Raw genomic sequence first — 22,451 nt, forward strand, 5'->3', positions numbered from 1 at the left:
AAACAAAACCCCTTTGTGTTTACTAATCTGTATGTAAATTTGAAGTGTTGTCCAAAAACGTTGTTTTATTAGATGCATTTGTATAATCATTTCTGTAATATGTGATGTTTTCCCTCAGTCTGTTCAATGTAATGAGTTGTCCTTGATTTCTTCTGATTTAAAATACCTAGATTGCTTATAGTAATCTAGTAGTATTTGCTGTTGGTATATGGAACAACTCCTATCTCTGTCTATAAACTGATTGTGCTTTTCCTGAATACAGAAGTCTTTGCTTTTTTTGCTCAGCTGAGGTTGAGCCATAAATGGATTTTAAATGTGGTTTGTATTTTAAGTCAATCTGTTTAAAGTTCTGTTCTGTGTCTTGAAAAAACTGACCTGTAGTGGCTGTTAGATAATAATTCTGACATGATAAACTTCCCTTGTAATGTTGATAAGAGCCTGTATGAGTTTGTGCCCTGTGGTTACTGGACACTGATGTGTGTGTACAGTGTTTCAGTTGGTAGAAATGGGCCAAAAGCAATACTGTGAATTACGCATGGAGTCTGTGATACGTGAGCAGCTTCCATAGCCCGGTCACAGTTACAGAGGTTGAAGGCTTGGTCTGTTTAGTTTATTAGATTATAGGGACTTGTCAGTTAGGCCAGTTGCCAAAACCTCTGCAGTTATTGCAAATGCTGAGCTTGATCTGAGTAAAATGTGCAGATCTGTAGTCCTGGAGTCAACTGGCTTGTAGGAAATAAGCTTTAAGGCTGAATTCAGCACTGTGATCTTGGGGCTGTGATCAAATCTGTGAGAAATGGCATGGCCTAATTAGTGCTTTAAGATATGATGATGAAAACTCATGTACAAGTTGCATGTACTGTAGCTTACTGTGCTAGGACTGGTTATTAGCTTTTTAAGAGTACATCCAGGCCATGTCCATGTGTTCCTTGTCAGCTTGTCATTTCCTCTCCAGGTTCTGTGTCACCTGTGTACCAGGTTGTGGGTTTCCCAAGGAACTTCTTGTCTTATTGGATAATTGGGTTTGTTAGTGGGGAGAATAACCTGTCATTAATACAAAAAGTATGGATGGTGGAATTTGTCTGTAGGTTTCATTTTGGGGCACATTTTTTCGTATGGTTCAAGCATTGAGTTAGCAAGTTCTATGGTGTTCTGGGTTTCAATTAAGTAAATATTTTGATTAGTGCTACCAAGCAGCATGTCAACTGTAACTTAAAGTATTGTCTTAATGTGTTATTTGTTGCTGCTTATGGTTGCTATTTGACAAACCTGAGTAAATCAGAAAACTCACTCTTTATGCCATTGTGTGTAGTTCCACAACCCGAAGCGAAACTCGAGACTAATGTGAAGTGCTCAGCTCGTTCTGGTGTAAGTGCTAAGGAGCAGCAACACTAAAGTTAGAGGTGGGAGAGCCTGTTGCTCCTCTGCAGTCATCTGTTATAACCTTCATAACAGCTTTTATTTTGTTATGGAACTACTGTCTTAAATATCCTTTTTCCACAGAGCTTTTGCCTGTGCTTGGTGTAGCATTTTGTTGAAATTTGACTCCTTTGAATCTTGTAGCGTGTCTGGAACCCCAGGCAGCTCTATTGTGTGTTTCTAATGATGTTGAGAATCCTCTTCCCTGTGTTGTGAAGAAAGCTCGTACATAATTTTGCTTTTAGTGATTTTTTTGTTGGCTTACCCAGAACTGAATAATGGTTTTGGGCTCTGGTGGCCCAAACCCACCAAATAAAAGACTTTTAGGAAATGTCCAGCAAGAGGTAGCCCCTTGTGGCTTAGTTCTGACATACTTGTAAAACTGAAGGAAAAAAAAAAAGAGACTAAAAATAGACTAGTAGTTTTACCAGTGCTCTGGAAGTTAGAGCTTTTCAAGATTCACAGCTCAAGTCTTTGAGCTTTTTCCTCAGCTGTTGTTCAAATTCTTCCCACATGTTAATCTTTCCTTGCAACATGTTTCAACTATGCTATCTGAAGTCTAGCTGCTTTTAGGAGCGTCTGAGAATGATCGCCTAGCTAGATGGAAAAATGCTGTTTTAAACCTCTAGATGGTAGGAATGTAGGTAGATGTACAGTGAAAAGGAGCCTCTTCTTCACTAGTTTTAGTTTTTGCACTTAAAGTAAGTCTCAGTAGTTCAGAAACTGATGCTGAAAGTTGTTTGAACTTGAAACTTCTAAAGAACAAACCCCAAATGTGTAACGAAAAAATAGTAAGCCCTTTGACTGTTTTATATAGGAAACAAAAATAAAATAATAATGAAAAACAAACGACCATAGCTGAATGAATGGAAAATCCTTTTCCTGTTACAAAACTTTGTTGCTAGTCTGTTGAAATTACTAGTCTTTTTTTAGAATTTAGTGCTTGCTTCCATGCCTACACTACTGTTTGAAAAACTGAGATTGGTTTGGTGATATGGATTTGTTAGACAATAAATTGTATTTGCAAAGTAATTTTTTTCTCATTTCTGTTCAATATGTATTTTCTTTACCCTGCTTCGTTGTTGTTGGGAAAGAATGGTTCAACAAGTTCCAGAAAACATAACTTTTCCACATGAGGAAGAGAAGATATTGGAACTCTGGAAAAATCTTAATTGTTTAAAAAAAACCTAAAGCAATCAAAGAATAGACCTAGGTAAGAATCTGCTAAAAGCTCTAGTAACTGTGTGTGACAATACAAGATTGGCTTAGCTGTAATTGCTTTTTTTTTTAAGCCTCGGTTCTGTTAATGACAGCTGCTCCTTTTGCAGATATCAGTCTTGGCTAATGTTGCTGTCATGTCAGTTACCTTTTATATTTCACTTTGTGAAGAATCAGTAATCTACAAACAATAGTAATAAACCTGTAATTTCCTGCTTGGCGGGTTCATAAAATAAATTTGCAGGTGAGCAAGGACAACTCTTTCCTATGTGTGTTAGCTGTGGAGTGGCATGCTGGCATTTTCATTAGTAATCTTGGTAGAACTGGCCATCAGTAGGAACTGAGTGAATTGAAATGTTCCCTTTAGTCCCACTGCCAGCATGATACCTGTGCTGACTGATAATAGAAGAAGACATCGATGTTGTCTTAGGAAGACATAAGAAGTGTAGGCATACAGATATACTTATCCTGTTTGAAGATGTGATGCTCAGTTTTTTTATTAAGAATATTGTCTTCTGTTGTAGGTTTAACTTCTATGATGGCCCTCCGTTTGCTACTGGGCTTCCACACTATGGCCATATTCTTGCAGGAACCATTAAAGACATAGTAACCAGATTTGCTCATCAGAGTGGTTTTCATGTTGACAGAAGATTTGGGTGGGATTGCCATGGCTTACCTGTGGTATGTGTCTGCCTACAGATATTTCTGTTAGTTCCTCTTTCCATGTTGTTACCTGCTTATCAATCACATTTCTGTTGCTCTTACGGCTGGCTTTGTTGCTAAAAGAGAAATGGAAGTTCTTTGTCCAGTGTGTTGCTCTGGTTTTTGCATGTGTGGTGATTTCGGGTGCTTCCAGCTGGTCACCTGCCCTTCTCCAGGCACTGTGTTCATTTCTGTAAACATATATTTGTTTGGTATGTATTTGGGAATTTTTTTTCTCTTTTTTCTAAAGATAGTAAAATCACACCAGGGTTATCCTTTGAGATATCTGCTTAGTTCAGGCACACCACTCATGAAATCTCAAAAGGATAAGGAGGCCCTTTAGCCTCACTAGAATGCATAGAATATTATACGGAGAAATCCTGAAAGCTTTTGATGACAGTGTGGTTTTTTTTGTCTGGTTGTTTTCAATGCTTCCAGGAATATGAGATTGACAAGACCTTAGGCATTAAAGGGCCAGAGGATGTGGCAAAGATGGGGATTAAAGAATACAACAACCAGTGCAGAGGAATCGTGATGAGATACTCAAAGGAATGGGAGGTAAGTAGACTTGATGTCTGTTCTGCTGTATGTTTCTAATAGTATATGTGCAGAAGTTTTTCAGCTGGAGTTGACTTTATCCTTCTGTCTATTTGATTAAGTGGATAAATCTCATGTCCTTAGCTACCGTGTTTCTCACTGGTGATCCTGATAGGGGAATTAAAAGAACAGTTTTGTGGCTCAGACCAGGGAGACTGCTGTGATATCAACAGAAGGTTACTTGAAGGTAACCGAGGGCTCCAAGTGTCTTAACTAGATGCATTGAACAGGTAATAGATATATTGAACAAGTTCTCTCTTTGTGTCTGCTCTTGTATAGGAAATTGAAAGTTAAGATCTGACTTTTGTTTTAAAATGGAACCAGTAAATGAAATGCACATGAACCTTTCTGCTTTTCTGCTCTCTGACTTTTTAGTCTTTTCGTTGCCAGGGTATAGGACTATAGCTTGTATTTCTGGAACAGCGGAAGTTCTAGCATGTGATTTTGTGTCAGAATAGGCGTAGGTAAGCCCTCAGTCTTCCAAGAGAATGTTGGTCTAAACTTTGCATCCTGTGAATGTAGCAATAGGGAGAGCATTGGTCTGTGCAGGCTCTTGAGGTTGGAGAGCTGTTCCATGTCGATGGGTTAGATGTTTTCTTAAGAGATGCACAGGGTTTTTTTCTAATTCTGAATAATATTCATCCTGTGCATAGAACCTGATGCTCCTTATTTTTGTCCTTAGCAGTGTGGCCAGAATAGTGGACATCTAGCCCAGTACTTTGTATTTGCTGTCAGTTCGGCATGCCTGTGAAATGATGACTCTTTTCTGTGGCTTTCTGGAGCTGAGGAGTGGCCCAGGTGCTTTCCTAGCTGTGCCACTATATTACAGTGAGGCATGCAATAGCAAGTGCCAAAGGAGGAATGGAAGAACAGAACGTATTTTTTCAGCCTTTGTGGCACCAGGCCTTCCTTGCTCACAGGATTTTTAATTTGTTTTTTTTTTCCCCTCATGAATTTATGTAGCTACATTTTGAATCTAGGTGTGCTGATGGCGTTTGAACAGTCTGTATCAAGGCATTCCTATACATAGTTTGAAGAACTGTAGTTTTTCTATAATATTATGGTTTCCAGTAAACCTTTATCTTCACCATCAGTTGTTTTTTTTTTTTTCTAGGCAGAATAGTCCTAATTATTTAGTTTTTTTTTTCATGCAGAAGCTGTTCTACCTCATCACAACCCTCTATGTCCTCTAGTTGTGCTATATTCCTTTTGATTGAAAAAGCAATTTATTATTCAAGTATCACTTGCCTCTTGCCCTTGAGAGCATTTTGAAGTTATGGGCAGTATCAGAGGAAACTACGGCTGCTTTTGTTAGAATAACTGTGGCCTAAATCTAAGCGAGTGGCTGGATGAAAAGCATGGAGTTTGTTTTTTCAAATATACAATCATTCATCTATACTCTGAAATTTCATATTTCAAAAATGTCATCAGTGATTTTTTTGTTGCTTTGAGAAATAAAAATATTCATTCTAGTTCATGTTTTGTTTTCCATAGTTGTTCCTTTTTACTTTCTGTGTCTTCAGCAACTGGTATTTTTGCTGTGCTGATTAGTCCAAATACTCAGTCTTTTGGATGGTAAATGGATTTTGTATTTTGTTTTGTGCATGAACTTGTGCATGTATGTGTGTGTGTTTCCACACACAGACATGTATTTCAGATGATTAAGATATTTAAATGAATTTAATTGTTTTTATTGTTTGTGATTCGGCTGGTAATAAATTCAAATATTTTGGGATAGCGTTAGGAGAGGAATTGCCAACATTCCTATTGGAGATAGTGTTTATTTTCTGTTTGGAGTGGCTAGCAAGTGCTTGAACCTTAGAAAAAAATGTAAAAGGTTCCTTGGATGAGTAAGATCTTTCAGTGCTGAGACCAAACATAACACTCCAACTTCGTGGATCCTTGTACTAATCAGTCCCAGGCTTTGATTCTTAATAGTGGAATGTCAGAATGGCTTAAAGGTCAGAATCAAAACTGATATATTTCAGGAGCTCAGGTGTTACCTGAAGATATAGAGGTGAGAGAATTAATTTGCTTTGTTTTCACTTCACTAGTTTGACATTCACATTGGTCTGTGTGTAAGAGTATCAGGACAGGTGTCTCTGGACTTGGTTATTTGCAGAGCTAAGGGTTCCGATAGCTGTGAAATGAGCAGGAGAGTACCACTTGTCCAAGTGAATCCCATAGCTAGCTTATTACTCATTAGCTTTCGTATTCTGTGCCGATGGATGTGATCATAATATGTCCTGAGAGAGGGACTAACACCTGTCAGTCTTGTCGTCTTTGGCAGCCCTGTCATAGCTTTGCAAAGTCAAGGAAGGCAGCTGGTCCAGAAATAGTTTTGGTGACTTCTTGTGACATATCAGTTTCTTTCAACATTTCCTTATCTTCAAATTACTTCATGTTTTCATATAACTGAAAGCTGATAGACTATGTGTTCTGGATTTTGACTGTCTCTGCAATGAGTAGTTTTAAAAATAGAAAGAGGACCACACATTTGAACCTTGAGTGAACCTTTCATGATCCACTGTTTCAATTTGATGAATGATCCCAACGATATGCTGTTCCTGTTCGGTAGCATTGAACATGTTTGCCAGTTGTGTGACCTTGGTTCTAAGCAGTTATGTTCATGGTTTCATCCTTTGCTTGTTTTTGTCTAGTTAAATATACAGTTTTGGACTATTGTCAGGCTAAAATATTTCATAGATATGTTTCATTGATATGGGACAAACACTGCACTTAATCTAATTTACAGAATAAATATTGGAAATGTATCATGGTGTTTAATGTTAAGCTGTCTTTCAGTCTGAGTGTTTTGTTTCTTAACAGTTCAGTGTTACCAGATTAGGACGCTGGATTGATTTTGAAAATGACTATAAAACTCTTTACCCTGAGTTCATGGAATCTGTGTGGTAAGTTAACTTACATACATTGCATATATGCTTTATGAATTTAAAATGTTAAGATAACTTCAATTACTGTAAACATGTGTTGGTCCATATATCACTAGAACTGTTTTGAAATATGCCAAATTCAGATAAACAATGGGGAAAATAATTAAGGTGCTGTGAAATCTGTTGATGTCAAAGTGAGGGAATTAATTGACCTACTTTTTTCTTTTTCAGTGTAGTAGGGCTTTCAAAGTACAGTACACCAATACTGCTTTTATGGACCCCTGAAATGTCACTGCTCCATGTCAACTTAAAAGCAGTTCTGAAGATCTACTACTATCTTCCTTGCTTGGTTTAGGAAATTATATCTGTATTCTTGATGTTCTTCACCCTGTCAACTGCTAATGGGCATACTACCCAAACTCTGTTTAGCTCTAAACCTTTTCAAGCCTGAATTTAGAGGCTGGGAATCTGCTGGTATCGTTTTCTTGGCAGCATAGTTTGACAACTGTCTTGGACTGCTGGTGCTAAGTAAAGTTCGAGTGTTTTGGCAGTATATTCAGGGTGACTGTTGGAATTCCAAAAGACAAGGTGACCTTATAGGTTAAGGATAATCGAATTGACCTAACACAGTGAAGAAACAGCAACCTTGAGTCCTTCAGGTGATAGAATTACAAGGTTAATTGCAGGGAGAGGTTTTGCAGAGTATGTGCTGACAAAAAGCCACTGAAAAGCAAAAGCATCATTGATGTTTTTTAATATTAGTTCTACTAATAACCTTTACTTGTATAGTTATGATAAAGGATTGACCAAATTTCTAGATGTCTTTGAAGCTGTTGTAGAGGGCTGAAGTGCCAGTGAGTTTTCAGTGAGCACTGAAAAGATGGTGGGAAGGGAGCAGATGTTTAACTAACTTAGCTGAAGGAACCCTGCATAATGATAAAGCTAAGATTGATGAGAAATCTTCCTTTTATATGTTATAAAAATACTTAGTGGAACCTTAAATCCTGTTTAACTAGCGTCTTCCAAGGACCATTTAAAAAACCAACTTGACTTGAACTAGCTGCAGGGTCTCTCTCAACAGCCCAACACTCTTTTTTTCTGCATTGTTGTTTTTTTCTTTCCCCTTTGAAAGAAAGTGTCTATTCTTTCACCTGGCTTACAGAGGTTACTGTCTCTAATAGTTACTTTGGATACAGGCTCTGAAATATAAACTTCGGATCTGAAATCTCTGTGGTATGAGATTTCAGGAAGCATATAGGCAGACAACCTCTTAATTTTGTAATTTTTTGCTCCCTGGGGCTATTAATTTTCTGTGTAATTAAATATATTTTTTTGGTTAAAATTGGGTTTTCTGGAAAGTGTTCTGTCTTGGAGGGGCATGTTGCAATGCCATTGACAGTTCGTTCTCACAGTAGAACAGGAGGTGGAACCACTGCTGTTTGCATAGGGTTGATGGAGGAGGGGAATGGAAAAGGAAGGCGTGATGCTTGTTTCAAGTCTAAGGGAGATAATGCTTAAGAGAGCACTGCTTAAGAGTGCTTAAAGAGAGCACTGTCGCTGTAGTTACAGTAGTACTTTCAACAGAATAACGTACAATTTTCTAAAGAATCATATTGTTGCTTAGGCAGCTATCAAACTGAAAATCTGTGTTACTGAATTTACATTTTTTGTCCATTAGGAGTGTTCATTTGAATGGTATATTCTAGTGTGCTTCTGTTTGTTACAATTGATTTTTTTTTTAATATGAGTTCCTTTTTCAATTAAAAAATTGTTTTAGAACTTCAGTGTCCAGTTAAGTATGAAGGAGAAGCTGCAGTATTTCTGCGTTGGCTGTCACCTGGGGACCCTTGTTTTTGTGTTGTTTGTTTTTTTTTCTGTTCTGCTTGTGGAAGTACAACACTGCTTGTAGGCCCAGGTAATAGTAATGGTAGTGAGCATGGCAGCCAGGGATTTTGTGGATAAAATATTGTAAAGATTTTGTCTTTAGTCTTTTAATCAGCTAAACCTACCTGTTTAGGTTAATATATATATTTTTTTTTCTCTAGTTCTTCCTGAGGCTTGCAGTTCTGTAGGGGTCTCAACTGGAATTTCTAGCTTTCCGTGAAATGTGATGTTTTCATCCATGATTTTATTTTGAGTTCAGTGAGCTAATTGATAAATGTTGTTTCCAGTGGTGGCTGATTTTATAAAAATTATTTAGACTTGAAATACTTTAGGTGTCAGACACCAAACATATCTTTTATTAATATCTTTTGTAGAGATACTGGACAAGCTCAGGATGCTAGAGAGCATTCTTCTTTGTATTCTATGATGGTTTCTTTTGGAAATTGCTTCTTTATAAGCATTTTGGTGCTATGCCATATAGTGGTTGACAGAGTAGAATTTTCAGCCTGCTAAATTTTGACTTAGAACAAAACTTAATCCAGTGATAAAATTGTGGCATCTTGGCAGGATTTTTCAGGGGATCAGTGAACGTTGGTAGTCATTAAGAGCTGATACTGCAATGGTTTCTCATGTGAAGATGTAGTCAACTCTTCACATCCTATTTAAGTTAAATAGAACTTATAAGTTCTAATTCTGTAGAACTTGTATATCCATCCTGCAGCCAGCTTGAATCTCAGTGAAAGTAAATGTGTTCTTCACTGAAAACAGTACAAGGAGAATGGTGTTCTTGAGCTGGCGTGGAACATACACACAATATATTGGTGTGGCTTTTTTTTACAGCTCGTGAGATGGATGCAGTGAAATTGAGAGCAGTTTGATGTGATCTTAAACTTGTTACTGATCATAGATGAGCTTTAGGGGGAAAAACAAAAAAAAACCCCAAAAAACCCAAACAACTGTTGTGTTCACCGCTGACTTATTACATGGTTGTCAGGCCGGCTGTGAGTTTGCACTTCAAGAGCATTTCTGCCTGGCCGCTGAGGAAAAAAGCCTGTGAGGTGCTGCGAGAGGAGTATTGTGGTTGGGGCTGTGGCATGCATATGGGCCTGGTAACAAGGGGTTTTTAATTTCCTTCTTTGCGCAACTGCAGTGTTAGTTTAACAGCTTTCTATTTCCATCTAGTGGCTATATTTACCAGTTGCAATCTGAGCGTAATTCAGTTTTAAAAACAGTTGAAAGCTTCTTGTATCTTTTGAAAGACTTGCTTGTATAGTGGGAAACCACAGCATGTACATGTAGCACTGGTAGCGGAAATACTTCTTAGTTGCTTCTGTACCTGAAGAAGATACTCCTGAGTCCTTTTTGATACCACGGGATAGTGGCTGGGGAGAGAAAGAAAAATATTCCTAGTCATGGTGGAAAAATCTGTACTTTAGATGTGAGGTCAGGGCTGTATGCTGAAAACTGCTCTGTTTACTGTGGAAATGCAGTATGGAGCTCCTTTGGGGCTTTTTGTTCATTTCTGCCTTCCCTCCACTGGACCCATCTTGGTTGCTCCGGCTTCAGTTGTTCTTTTAGCATTGTTATTAAGAGGGAACCTCTCTCTCCTTCCATACCAGCTGTAGCCTTTGGTCTCACAGCCCTGCCCTTCAATGATCTGTAGTAGCGTCAGGCTCAGGGTGCCAATGTACTACTTCAAGGCTGCAGTCAAAGAGGTTGTTGGTAGCTCCTGAAACTGGAACATTTGCCTTGAGTTGCCTGGTTCCCCGTGTGTAGCTTTGCTTTCATTTCAGCATGATGTTTTTTTCATACTCTGTATTTTCAAGATGAGTTCAATCTCTTAATGTCAGTGTCCAGCTGCCTTAGCCATTCTCAGTGAGAAGGTGAATGGGGACTCCCCTTTGAGAAGAGGACTGGTTTGTTGTAAAGATCAAACGAACTGGATTATTGTGTTTGTTCTTTCCCTTTCCTTTTCCTGTGTAAGCAGCAAAAGTTATTTTCTGACTTAAACTCCACATACAGAAAAGGAAATTATCCAGCACTAAACCAGAATGATTTCAGAACAACAAATCTCTGGGTCCTAATAAGAATCACTGTGTTTTGTGTATTTCATAACTCTAGTGATTCTTCAGAGAGAGACTGTTCATAAGTGTTTGTTCTTTCCCTTTCCTTTTCCTGTGTAAGCAGCAAAAGTTATTTTCTGACTTAAACTCCACATACAGAAAAGGAAATTATCCAGCACTAAACCAGAATGATTTCAGAACAACAAATCTCTGGGTCCTAATAAGAATCACTGTGTTTTGTGTATTTCATAACTCTAGTGATTCTTCAGAGAGAGACTGTTCATAAGAAGTCCACTTATGTCTTTTGTGTATTTCATAACTCTAATGATTCTTCAGAGAGAGACTGTTCATAAGAAGTCCACTTTGTCAACTTTTCTACTAGCTATCTGCGTTTTTTTTCCTCATACTTTTATTTCTTTTGTGCATTTAGTGCTCTGTTCTTTTTTTTTCTCATACTTCTATTTCTTTTGTGCATTTAGTGCTCTGTTCCCTGTGTTATCTTCTTGCCATTCCAGTCCTTGTTGTTTTTCTCCTTACCTGTATTTTAAAGGAGGAGATCACTTGGATGATCTTTGGGGTAAGTCTTGCATCAGTTTTAGATGTTTATATTTTCTACTATACAGGTATTTTGCACTTCTGGCTTGATCCAGAATCATTCAACGCACTGATCCAAAGAGTACATCAGGAAATCCCCTCTAGCTATTTGAGAGCTTGGAGGGTAGACCTGGAGCAGAATGATCTCTATATGCTGGAATTTTAAAGCTTTCCCCGGTAACTGAATGTAAAACTTGACAACTTCTGTACCTGCAGTTGCTAGGCCCTGGAACAAATGCTTTTCCTGTCTATCTCAAGAAGATGTCTTTCAAAGATGCTATTTGAAAGATAGGCTATCTGTATCTGCTATTGGATTTAATGTTCATCTTATTTTTAAGCTTTTTTGACTCATGTCCAGTGTTGTTTGAGCCCTTTTTTTGTCCCCCTGCATCTGGTTTTGATCGTTGCTTTCTTTTTGTTTTCATCTTGTCTTTCAAGTGTTGCTCATGACTCACAGGAGAACCTTTTCCTCGGAATCCCTGCTGCTTATGGTGCTGTTTGGATGCAGCCTGTTTGCTGAACTGTGTAGATGACAGGACTTTTCTTACATAGTGTGATGTTTGTGATCACTTTATATGAGCTTGAAAATAATTTCTCATTATTAGTAATGAGTGCTTTCGTTTTCTGGAAAGCTAGGAGTTTTCAGACCCTTAGAAAACCCTTAGATACTGAGTTGCTGCAAACAGAACCGCTTGATGACTTGAAATCACTTGATACCTCAAGAAATGGCATTAAGAACTTGAGAAGCTCTAAGATCCAAATCCTTCTCTTCACTTCGAGGTGAATGTACATGTCTGAAGAGGAAACTTGATTTTGTATCTGCTAGAGGATACTGTGGGCTGTTGAATTTTGTGTGGGATGCCAAGGGTATTTTGAGCATTACATTGACTGATTCAGTATCTTTTTGGAAGGCAAAACTCCCTTTGTAGGAGTTTGTTATATCCACGTGGTATTTGCATGGTGTGTATCTGACTTAGGTCAACAAATATTGTAGCAAAGTTCTAATTTCTTCAAAGTTATGCCTATGAGAATAACTCTCTGGCAGTCATCTCCTGTGCATTTCTGATAGTCACACAGGACCCTGTTCTCAGAAGTTTTCTTGTTAAGGAAGCCAATTAGGTGTTTTTCAAGATTAGAGAACAGCTTTTTGTAGTGATGATGAGGGCTATTGCATCAAGCAGCAGTTTTGATTCTGTCGCAGTTCTACTTATGTTGTTATGAACTGTAATGAGAGCCCTGAAGAATGATGTGGTTCGAAAGCATCTTTTTGCTCAGCAGTGAAACAACTGGGGAGCATTGGTTTGCAATAGGGCAGAATTACCACAAGAGGGAGATGCTGGCTTGGATTTTTAACTTGGCAGCTCCATGTAGTGTTCACCTTTCCTGAAGTTTACAGTTATATTTACAGCTGAATTAAATATTCAGTGTTTCTCTGAGTAGTTGTCTTCTATGCTGTTAGTAGGCAGTGTTCTTTAGAAAGTAAAGTGGAGCTTTTTTCTATAGATATTCTAGCTAACTGTTTTTGAAAGGCAAGTAGAACACCTTCAGTATAAATGCTGTCACTTGTCACAGTCTGCATTAATTATGCTCTGAGATGGTAAGCATACATTTAATTTTTTTTTAACTTGCATGAAAACTTCTGCAGTTAGCTAGCCCAAATGTGTATGCTGAAAGCTGATGCAACTATGTTAATGAATCATTTTTATAAAAGACTGATTTATATTTATGCAAGTTTAAGTTGATACAGTGTCTGTTTTAAAATGGATGCACTCGCTGCTGTGTTTTGAATTTGGTTTAGAGATCATGCAGCCACAACTTGCCTGTGGGTGACACTTATTACTTTAACAAGGTTACTTGTGAGTGGTGTGTGTAAGGTGAGGCACCTTTGTTGGAGGGCATTGTTCTGAAGGACTTCAGAGTTTGGCTCTTCCGTGGCAGAACTTGATGCTGCTGAGGGTCTCTTAGCCTTTATCTATTGTACAGTTTAGATTATTTATTTTTTCTGGTGTTGGTGACTTATCATAGGAAATTTTGGACTTTGACTAGAGGCCCATAGATGAATCTGAGTGAACTGCATGTCTTCTCCATATGGCAGTCTGTATTTTCTCTAACTGTTTTATCTGCAGGATAATTATTATTCTGATTAAGGTACTGTATTATTTCCATGACAAGACACTGCATATCTTTTGATGTTGTTGTGTGAGGCTGCAGATAGAAATGAGTGCAATAATCTACTTGCATTTTGTCTTGAAGATTAGGGTTTCAAAGACAGAAGGCAAGACATTGAGTTAAATGCAGGTCCAGATTATCAAGCACAAAATGACAGCCTGCAGAAAAAAGTGCTGCTTGCCAGGATGGGGTTGGTTGCTTAGCAATGGACTATTTATCAGGAAAGGGACCCAGAAAAGTGATCAGTATGGTTTGAAAACAGAGTTTGAGTAAAGGAGTTTTTAAAGTCATCAGTGTTTAACAATTTGGAGGTGGAATTTGAAATGACCAGACTGTAGAAACTCTTGATTTTTGAGTTGAATTTGGCATGATTGTTTAAGGCTTGCCTCTCCTGCCTTTACTTTTAAGGTAGCCAACCTGCAGGCTATACCACTAAGCATGCAAGTCAGTGAGACCTGATAAGCTGATAAATGTTGATGAGCCTTTAGCAAACCCTGCAGGATTCAGATCCAGAGAAACATAGAGTTTTGTCTGTCATGTGGATGCTTGATGAGTTGCTATGTGAAGTGTATTTCTCTTCCAGCTTCTGTTCATTGACACAATTTGTCATGTTGTAATATTACACGCTATCTTGATTATTTCAAGAAGATGTAAGGATCCAAATATGCCTCAGGCTGTACTAAAGGTTTCATAAGCAGAGTTAAAGCCTGATGTGAGACTGATTTTTGGACAAGGAACTGAGGCCAGAGTGAGATGAGCTAATAAAGGAGAACATTAATGTAAATTGTGGGACCGTCAAACTGAGTTCTTAACTATGCATGGTTACCTGTGCCCTCTTGTGAAAAAATGCTCTTTAAAATTGTCAGGATTTACTTGGAGTGGGTTGCAGGTATCTCTAACCTGTATCAGTCTCTCTGTGCTGTAGTATGTGCTTAAGATCATGTGATAAGTGAGCAGCCATATTGCTGCACATCTCTCTACATGATGACTGATTTCAGCCTTGTTAATAGTTCAAATTTCAGGTGGTCTTTGTATTCAAGAAGTTTGAGAAAGATTAATCAGCAATACGGATTTGTGTTTCATCTAATACTACGTGCTGTGCTGTCAGCGCACGGAAGACCAGGCTGGTAGAATCAGCTAAAGCTAAAAGTCAGCCAGAAGTACAGTTGCAACCAATTTATCTCTTTCCTTTTGACTTGCAAATATTGTCTGTAGTTGATATTGATTAAAAACAGTGTCATTCAGAATGGCACTGCAGCTAGAATAGAACCCCATTTTGCAGTTGATTTACTAATTTTGAAATGCCAAGTACTATTCCATGTTCCTTGTTTACTTCCAGGTGGGTTTTCAAGCAACTGTATGACAAAGGACTGGTGTACAGAGGTGTTAAGGTCATGCCTTTTTCAACTGCATGCAACACCCCACTGTCAAACTTCGAGTCCCATCAGAATTACAAGGTAGGTCAGTGTGTATGTGTGTACATTATATGCTGCAATCAGATTTCTTTATTGTCTTCAGTTTGGATTTGTAAAGCTTTAGTATTTTTTGCTTGGTGGTACATAAGCATATTGTTACGCTCCAATTTGATAGTAAAAATTCAGGTAAATGTGTTAATTTTTGTTATGTTTTGCTGTATTTGTTTGGATCAGTTGATCTCGGTTTTCCTCCCTGTTCTTCTTTGTTGCTACTTACAGATATATCAAGTTTGTTTTATTCTGGTAAACTGCTCAGCTCTTCTGTGGGCTCTCAAGATGAGTATTGCACTGTGTTGGGTTTTTATGGTAAATACTTGGAGGAGAGCTGCAGCTGTCCCTGTCTGTGTAGATCTGAAAGGAGGAAGGTTCTTGGCAGAGTTGGAATCTTCTGTAAGGGGATTAATTAGAATTGTCAGATACTGTGGTTGTAGAGGAGTAAGATAATAGCTCTTCTAAGAATCATTAATTTAGACTGAGAAATTCCAGGAAATGTTTTACCTAATATAATGCATGGCTTATATGGTTTATAAGATGTTCTTTTAAAAATGTATGGCTAGATATAGTAGGTGTAGCTTCTCATTTGCCACAAACTTATGTTAGCATATATGAAGGCAGAACTTGTGTCCCAGTTTTCCAAATGTCATGTTAATTTGGGGACAGAGGCTTTGCGTCCTTTGCAGTCCCCACCCAGGCCTCCATATCCTTATATCGTAAATCTTTCACTTATGTTGTTGCAGCAGAGAGCTAGCACAAATTGTACATCTGCTCTTTTTTTACATCTTGATTAAAGAAGATGAATTTACTGGCCAAAAATAGTGTTTTTAAAACAAATGTTTAAATAGACTTGTAGTACGATGCAGTCCAGAGATATGAGAGCTTTCAGTATTGCTGAGGGGTATTTGACCATACTGAAGAATAAAGGGTTTGTGATTTAAGAAAGTGAGACCTGCAAAGATATCTCGACATTTGTGACTGTCTGACAACTAAAAAAAAAGACTTTTCTCATATTTATTAACTGACATTTCATATAGGCTCAGATTAATGAACTTTTCTAGAACAAAGACTATTTTGGGGTTTGTTTTTGTGTGTGTGTGCACCCCTTTTCCATAGAGCAAAGCTCTTTTATCTTCTTGAGTCTTAATGAAGTATTTAGATGCTATTTCTTACTCTAGAACCAGTAGAGTATGTGTGTGGGGTGTGCTGCTCTGCTGCTTCGTGCAGAATTTATATATTTTTCTGTCTGCTAGAGGTGGTATTTTGAAGACTGAAATGTTGAGGGTCCATAAGCTGACATGATTTATTCTTGGTGAGACCAGACATTTCTGGGTGTAAGGCAGCTGTTATCTTTCTCACTATGGAAAGCAGGCTTTGGCTTCTGTTTATTGATCCTGAGAGAATCAGGACACAGATCATGAGAAACAGGACACAGGAAATCCGTTTAGAAACTGAGTTAGGTGGCTAATGTACACTTGAGTCAGCTCTATTGGTAGCTTGCATTACATTTAACTGAAGAAGCGTTGTCTTATGAAAGCAGGCATTATTTTGTGAACAGATAAAACATACAGTATCATTACTTGGCAGCCTGGATATTATTTTTTATGGTTTGCCAGTTGTTTTTATCTACCTGGTCAACGTAGTGCTTCAGAAAACGAAGTGAAAGCCTACAGTTGTGTTGTTCAACGACTGGTAGAGACAGAACTGTAGTGATAGCTTGAGCTTTGCTTGATATTGAGCGCCGTTGGAGGGTTATGTAATATTTATGTTTTACTGTTGACTGCACCAGATGTTTGCAGAAAATTCCCTCCAGGGCGGCCTTAGCTCGGCTATAAATAGCTGCTTGTCCCATGGTGCTGTTAACTGTTCCATGGTGCTGGATGGAACCCAGAGCGCCTTGCACTAGACATGATGAGGGGATAGGACCTATTCATGTGTTTAAGGTCTCTGTGCATGATACCCGTTTTTTTTGGCATTTAATGGTGAAAATTCCACATTTTCAAGGTTAGACTTTTTTTTTTTTTGGCATTTAATGGGGAAAATTCCACATTTTCAAGGTTAGACTTTTTCAGTCTGCTTTTCATAAAATGTGATGTGACTGAAAAGGATTGTACTTGTCTGAAGGAAAAACTTCTTTTCGGGGAGTTATTTTGACTCATTTGGAAGTGAAGTTTTATAGAGTAGTTGACAAAGGTCTCCTTCCCTGGAGATTTTTTTACTCTTAAAAAATCAAGAGTACATCAATATTTTTTTTTTTTTTAGGTACCCCAGACTTATTTTTCCCCCCTTGTTAAAACAGCTTCTTAAGAAAAGATTGCATCTTCTTAAGTGATGGCTATTCTTCCTACTCCCTGCAGGTACCCCAGACTTTTTTCCCCCCCTTGTTAAAACAGCTTCTTAAGAAGAGATTGCATCTTTTTAAGTGATGGCTATTCTTCCTACTCCCTGACTAGTAGAAAAGGTGGGGAGAGACTATGCGTAGCAGTATCTGAGAAACTGCTGATTTTCTTGACAGTTGAGATTGGTTATAAATTTTTAAAATGGGATTATAAAATGAACCCAAGGGAACTGGCACTCAACTCTCTCTGGTGTTTTGGCAGCTAATTCCCAAAAATCTTGCTGCTAAGCTGAATTTTTAACCGTGTGGCCTTGTTGGACTGACAGTTTGCACTGGTAGAGTGGAGGGACATTGTGACTGGTGTTCTCTTCAAACTTATGCTGCCACTTCACCTTCAGCCACTACAGTGATGAACTAGGCAAGTTGCCAGATAGGTTTTGGTGGATGGCAGCAGTAATAATTATTACTTCTTAGGCTTGTATTTTCTCACTAATACACTCAATAAACCCCTTACCCCCGCACCCCCCCTTTTTTCCTCTTTCTCTCTTTTTAAGGACGTTCAAGATCCTTCAGTGATTGTGAGCTTCCCACTGGAAGAAGATGCAAGTGTTTCTCTTGTTGCTTGGACCACTACTCCTTGGACCTTGCCTAGTAATTTGGCCCTCTGCGTTAATCCAGAATTGCAATATGTAAAATTGAGAGGCAAGTGTTAACTGAAGGTGACTTACAATGAACACTTATTTCTTCAGTGCCTGTGAATACAGACTTATATTTTGTATGATAGACTCTTTAATGCTAAATTTATAGCGCTTTGCTGGGGTTGGATCAGTGTTATTTTGAAGGATGAGATTTACTTCCTGTATGGCTGATGATTTCCAGTTGCTGTGCTCTGTTTATTTTACATGCATTGTGAGGACTGTTCCCTAAAAAATATTGATAGATGAAATAAAGAACAAGAGCGAATGTTTTATCTGTTATCTTAGTCACACTACATTTGAGAGACAGGGAAGTGTGACTGGGTGTCTCCAGCTTGTTTTTAATTCCTTTCTTTCTTGAGGGCTCAGACTTATGAAGAAGTTACTGCTATGTAACAGCCGAGTTGGAGTAGTTGAATGTCTAGGTACTGTTAACCCGTAACAGACCCAAGATGTCACATGCCAGTCTCAACCTGACTGAAGTGTGGTTTTTAGCTCAAATGTAAGGCAAGGTATATACTGTGGTTTCCAATGTAAGAGTACATTTGACCAAGTGCTTTGGCTTGCCCATGGACCAGTTGGTTGTGTATGACTAAACAAGTTGTACTATGAGGTATCTCTTTTATGAAAGCACTCAGCACTTTGGGAATCGTATGCAGCAGGCCATGTAGGGTGCCTAAACGTTTAAAGGCTGTTGCTTTTCTCCTTACTGCTTCAAGTAGCTTTCTAGGGTTTGCAGTTCCATTTTATTTCAGTTGGCAAGGGAGTATGTTATGATGTGTCTTCCTTTTCACTTAGGAAAGGAGTTAATTTTATTATTGAAATGCGGTAGTCTTTAATTATATGTTGATCTACAAAATCCTTTTTTTTAAAAAAAAGGCAAGCAGGAATTTGGGTAAAAGTGCTTCTTGCATTGCTGTTTTCATGTTCTCCCAAACTGCTCACTTTTTTTGACGTTTCAGTGTACATTTTTTAAAAAAACAAAGCCCAGAGATATTCAAGTTAATGGTGGCATTTAATCTGGAGTAAAAAAGTTCCAAAGGCGTAATTTCCATTTCTAACATAACCACATGAATCTAATGTGTGCCTAAGGTGATGTTAAACATGAAGAGTTGCAGAGGCTTTTACAGTGAGCTCCAGGTGTTTGGGTTTTCTTTTTTTTAAGAGAGAACCAAGTATGTTTTGGCTTTCAAAGGTTTTAACTCTATTTGAGATGACCAAATTTATGTTATTGAGTGCTTTGAGAATAACACGTACACCTGCCTGAGATGCTGAGTTATGTTTGGATGTCTTTGGCCTAGAGTCTGCTGGTTGGGTAGTGATCCTGAATAAGTTGGTAGTCTGAATAAAGTTTCTTATTGAAGTTAAGAGGTCAGGGTTATTTTGGGGTAGGAAATGGGTTTCCTTCGTAATGTTTCACTTTGTATTTACTTCCTTTAAAAAGAAATCCAAGCATAAAATTGATCGCAACAGTAAATCTTAGGTAGCATAAAGTGTAATCGTTACCCTGAATGTCAACTTAATATTGCTGATTTTATGTAGTAGTTTTCCATTTTCCAGTTGTTTCCCTCTGTTTCAGTTACATGTGCTGAAGCTTTTCAATTGCTTTTCTTTGGCACAATGATAATAGACAAGGTAGGGTATTTCTGCCTCAGGAACAAAAAAAACCCACTAAAAATCAGTGGAGTCAGTTTCATCCTGTGGTCTCTGTTTAAACTTAACTTTTGAAAAGTGTTTAAGTGGCTGCATGGGGAAGAAATGGCTGGAAACTAGTGGTCAATTAGCAGAATTATTCTGGGCAGTTTTGTAGTTAATACGATACCATCTTGCATAAATTGAAAGGTTTCATAATGGCACAAATGAGAGTATTGAGATTTAAGTAACGTTTTGTTTTATTTTGCATTCTAGATAATGGCACAGGAAAGATTTACATCTTGATGGAATCCAGGCTGATAGCACTGTACAAATCTGACAGTGAATATGAGATACTTGACAGGCAAGTCCATAAATTATTACACACTTGTTACTTTCCAGTAATTTTTATAGATCAGAAGTTAACTGCAAAATCCAACTTCTTGAAACTTTTATCTAAAGATGGGTTTCCCTGCATGTGTGTTCATCTTGCAAAAGTCTCTGGAAGAGATTGAATTTTACTAGAACAAATTAGTTTTGTACATGAAGCTACAAGCAAAATGAAAGTTTCATTGGATCATTGTATTGTGGTGGTGGGAAAAAAAGGTTCCATAGTCCTTCCTTTTGCTGTGTGTTTTCTTAGAAAGACATTAATTTAAAAGTCTCAAAAAACCCCTGGAGATTGTCCAAATGCTGAACACTTTCTAAATGTTATATAAATATTTAAAGGGAAATGGACAAAAGCAAGATCATTGTCTTTAGCAAGCAAATACTGCTTCCCTGGGATGGTCTGCCTAAGTTATGGAGTTAGTTGCAGTTAATGCTTTCTGAAGACTGCTTATTCACTTTGGTTCAGTGGAAAAATATGAATTATTAAATAAGTCAGACTGGATAGGGGGTGCAGGTGTTAAATTCTGTAGCTCTCTTAGATAAAATACATAGTTTGGCTTCTTTTAAATCTTTTGTTTAAAACATTAACCTGTTAAAGAGGTAAAATATAACAAGTGGTTTTTTTGCTCACTTTATTCAGTCCTTGCAGGGGGTAAACAAACAGGAAAACCCAACAAAAACCCAAGAAACCCCACGACAGAAAACCACAATAAAACAAACAAAAAAAAAGAGTAGAAAGTTTTTTTGAGAATAACAACCCTTCTTCACTGGCATCAGTTATATTTTTTTTTTTTACCAAGTAGTTGAAAGCTTTACATTTAATTAAAAAAAAACAACAAACAAACAAAAAACCAAAACCAAACCAAAAAAACCAAAACAAACCTATAAAAAAGGAGCTTACATCTTACTTCAGCTAAGCAATTCCATATAGTAATTGAATTAGGGGAATACAGAGCTGGAACATTTGCTTAGGATATTGTCTACTCTGATGCCTCATACTATGATGATTGAGTAATTTTTATTTTGTATTTCTCTATTGATTTCCACCCCTGAATTCTCTTAATCGACCACTTACTCTGTAGTAGTTTAAGCTGGCACTGAGTTAATTAAGATGATTTTCAGTGCTCTCATTCTTCAGGTTTGACAGAACTTCTGGTCTCCAGATTTTTTTCCTCCTTTCAGAGTCGTCGGTAAAACCATTGAATAGTGTCAGCGTTATGACAGTCTCTACCAGGAAACCACTGGAAATTTTCAGTCTGATACTGAATTAACAATGACTTTTTTTTTAAGTGGTTGGGGGTCCATGTAAACGTACAGTTATCCGGTTAAAATATTTGTGTGTGTCAGAATGACATGTCAAGGTGTCAAAAGTCTTGCTGACATTAAGACTTAAATCTCTGTGCTTGCTTGCTACCTAAGCTAGTTAGTCTGCTGAAAAAGAAGTAGTTTGGCTTGGTGTGACTTATTCTTGACATATTCATATTGTATGTTCTTTAGCACTTCACTTTTTAAAAACTGTTCAGTCACTCACAATTGAATCAGGTTGTTAGGCTAGTCTGACTGGTTTTTAGGTCCATTAGTACTCTGTTTCTGTCTTGAGATGTGGGTACTGTGTTCCTTTCCAGTCTTTTGAAACCCCTTCAGAGTGTCTAAAAACTAAGCCTTCTACCAAACCCACTCTATATTCTTAACATTTTTGAATGCATTTCTTTCAGACTTAAAAAAAAAAAGGCAACGTGGACATGTTAAACTTGTTGATCTATCATCTTTGGGTTCCAAAATCTTGTTTTAATGGAGTAGTGCAAACTTAATTTCAGTTTGGTTGCCATCATTCTGTTTCAAGGAATGCATTGAACATTTCAGCCTTTTTTGGTGTGGTGTTTTCATCAGAACTGTAAAGTATCTGCTCTTCAAGGCAGTCATACACAGGTTTCAGTTGTTGTTGCTTATGTCCCTGGCCAGTTGGGTTTCTAATTTTTCCCCCTAATCTTTGATTACTTTTTAATTTTTTTTTTTACCTCTCTGTGTCTATACATAAGTCTGCAAGCAATTTCTATTCTCCTTGCAGAATGGTATATTTTTCTTCTTTCCGTATTAGTGCTACATCCTTCTTAAAGTTGACATTTTTTTTGTCACGCTCCAATTTTTATGTTATGTAATAAATTAGTTTTCTCAAATATGAAATGTGAGACAAGAGCTGGTGGTTGAATAGATCTTTTAAAGATTTAGATCTATGAGTATATAAGTTAATGGAAATGAACTTTCCTATTTCTACTCTAACTTTTTTTCTTTCTTTAGTTCGCTTTTAAATTCTTAGGCAGTTAGGCCCCTGAGGAAGAAATTCATGGCACTTGTTCTTTACTAGGTCGCAGGCTGAGGTCAAGGAA

At 37.6% G+C, this 22,451-nt stretch overlaps 1 protein-coding gene across 1 annotated transcript in view; it reads left to right on the plus strand.

The window, feature by feature from the left end:
- Positions 1 to 22,451, plus strand: part of LOC104464243 (isoleucine--tRNA ligase, cytoplasmic-like) — a gene marked incomplete at its 3' end in the record, with an annotated part of 49,409 nt that overhangs the window by 169 nt on the left and 26,789 nt on the right. The window contains 8 exon segments of the mRNA XM_010076892.1: positions 2,514 to 2,602; positions 2,605 to 2,632; positions 3,162 to 3,318; positions 3,778 to 3,897; positions 6,766 to 6,848; positions 14,880 to 14,997; positions 17,902 to 18,049; positions 19,951 to 20,038. Of these exon segments, the coding sequence (XP_010075194.1) occupies positions 2,515 to 2,602; positions 2,605 to 2,632; positions 3,162 to 3,318; positions 3,778 to 3,897; positions 6,766 to 6,848; positions 14,880 to 14,997; positions 17,902 to 18,049; positions 19,951 to 20,038 (830 nt within the window).

The sequence above is a fragment of the Pterocles gutturalis genome, unplaced genomic scaffold (assembly GCF_000699245.1).
Source record: "Pterocles gutturalis isolate BGI_N339 unplaced genomic scaffold, ASM69924v1 scaffold8568, whole genome shotgun sequence".
Taxonomy (NCBI): domain Eukaryota; kingdom Metazoa; phylum Chordata; class Aves; order Pterocliformes; family Pteroclidae; genus Pterocles; species Pterocles gutturalis.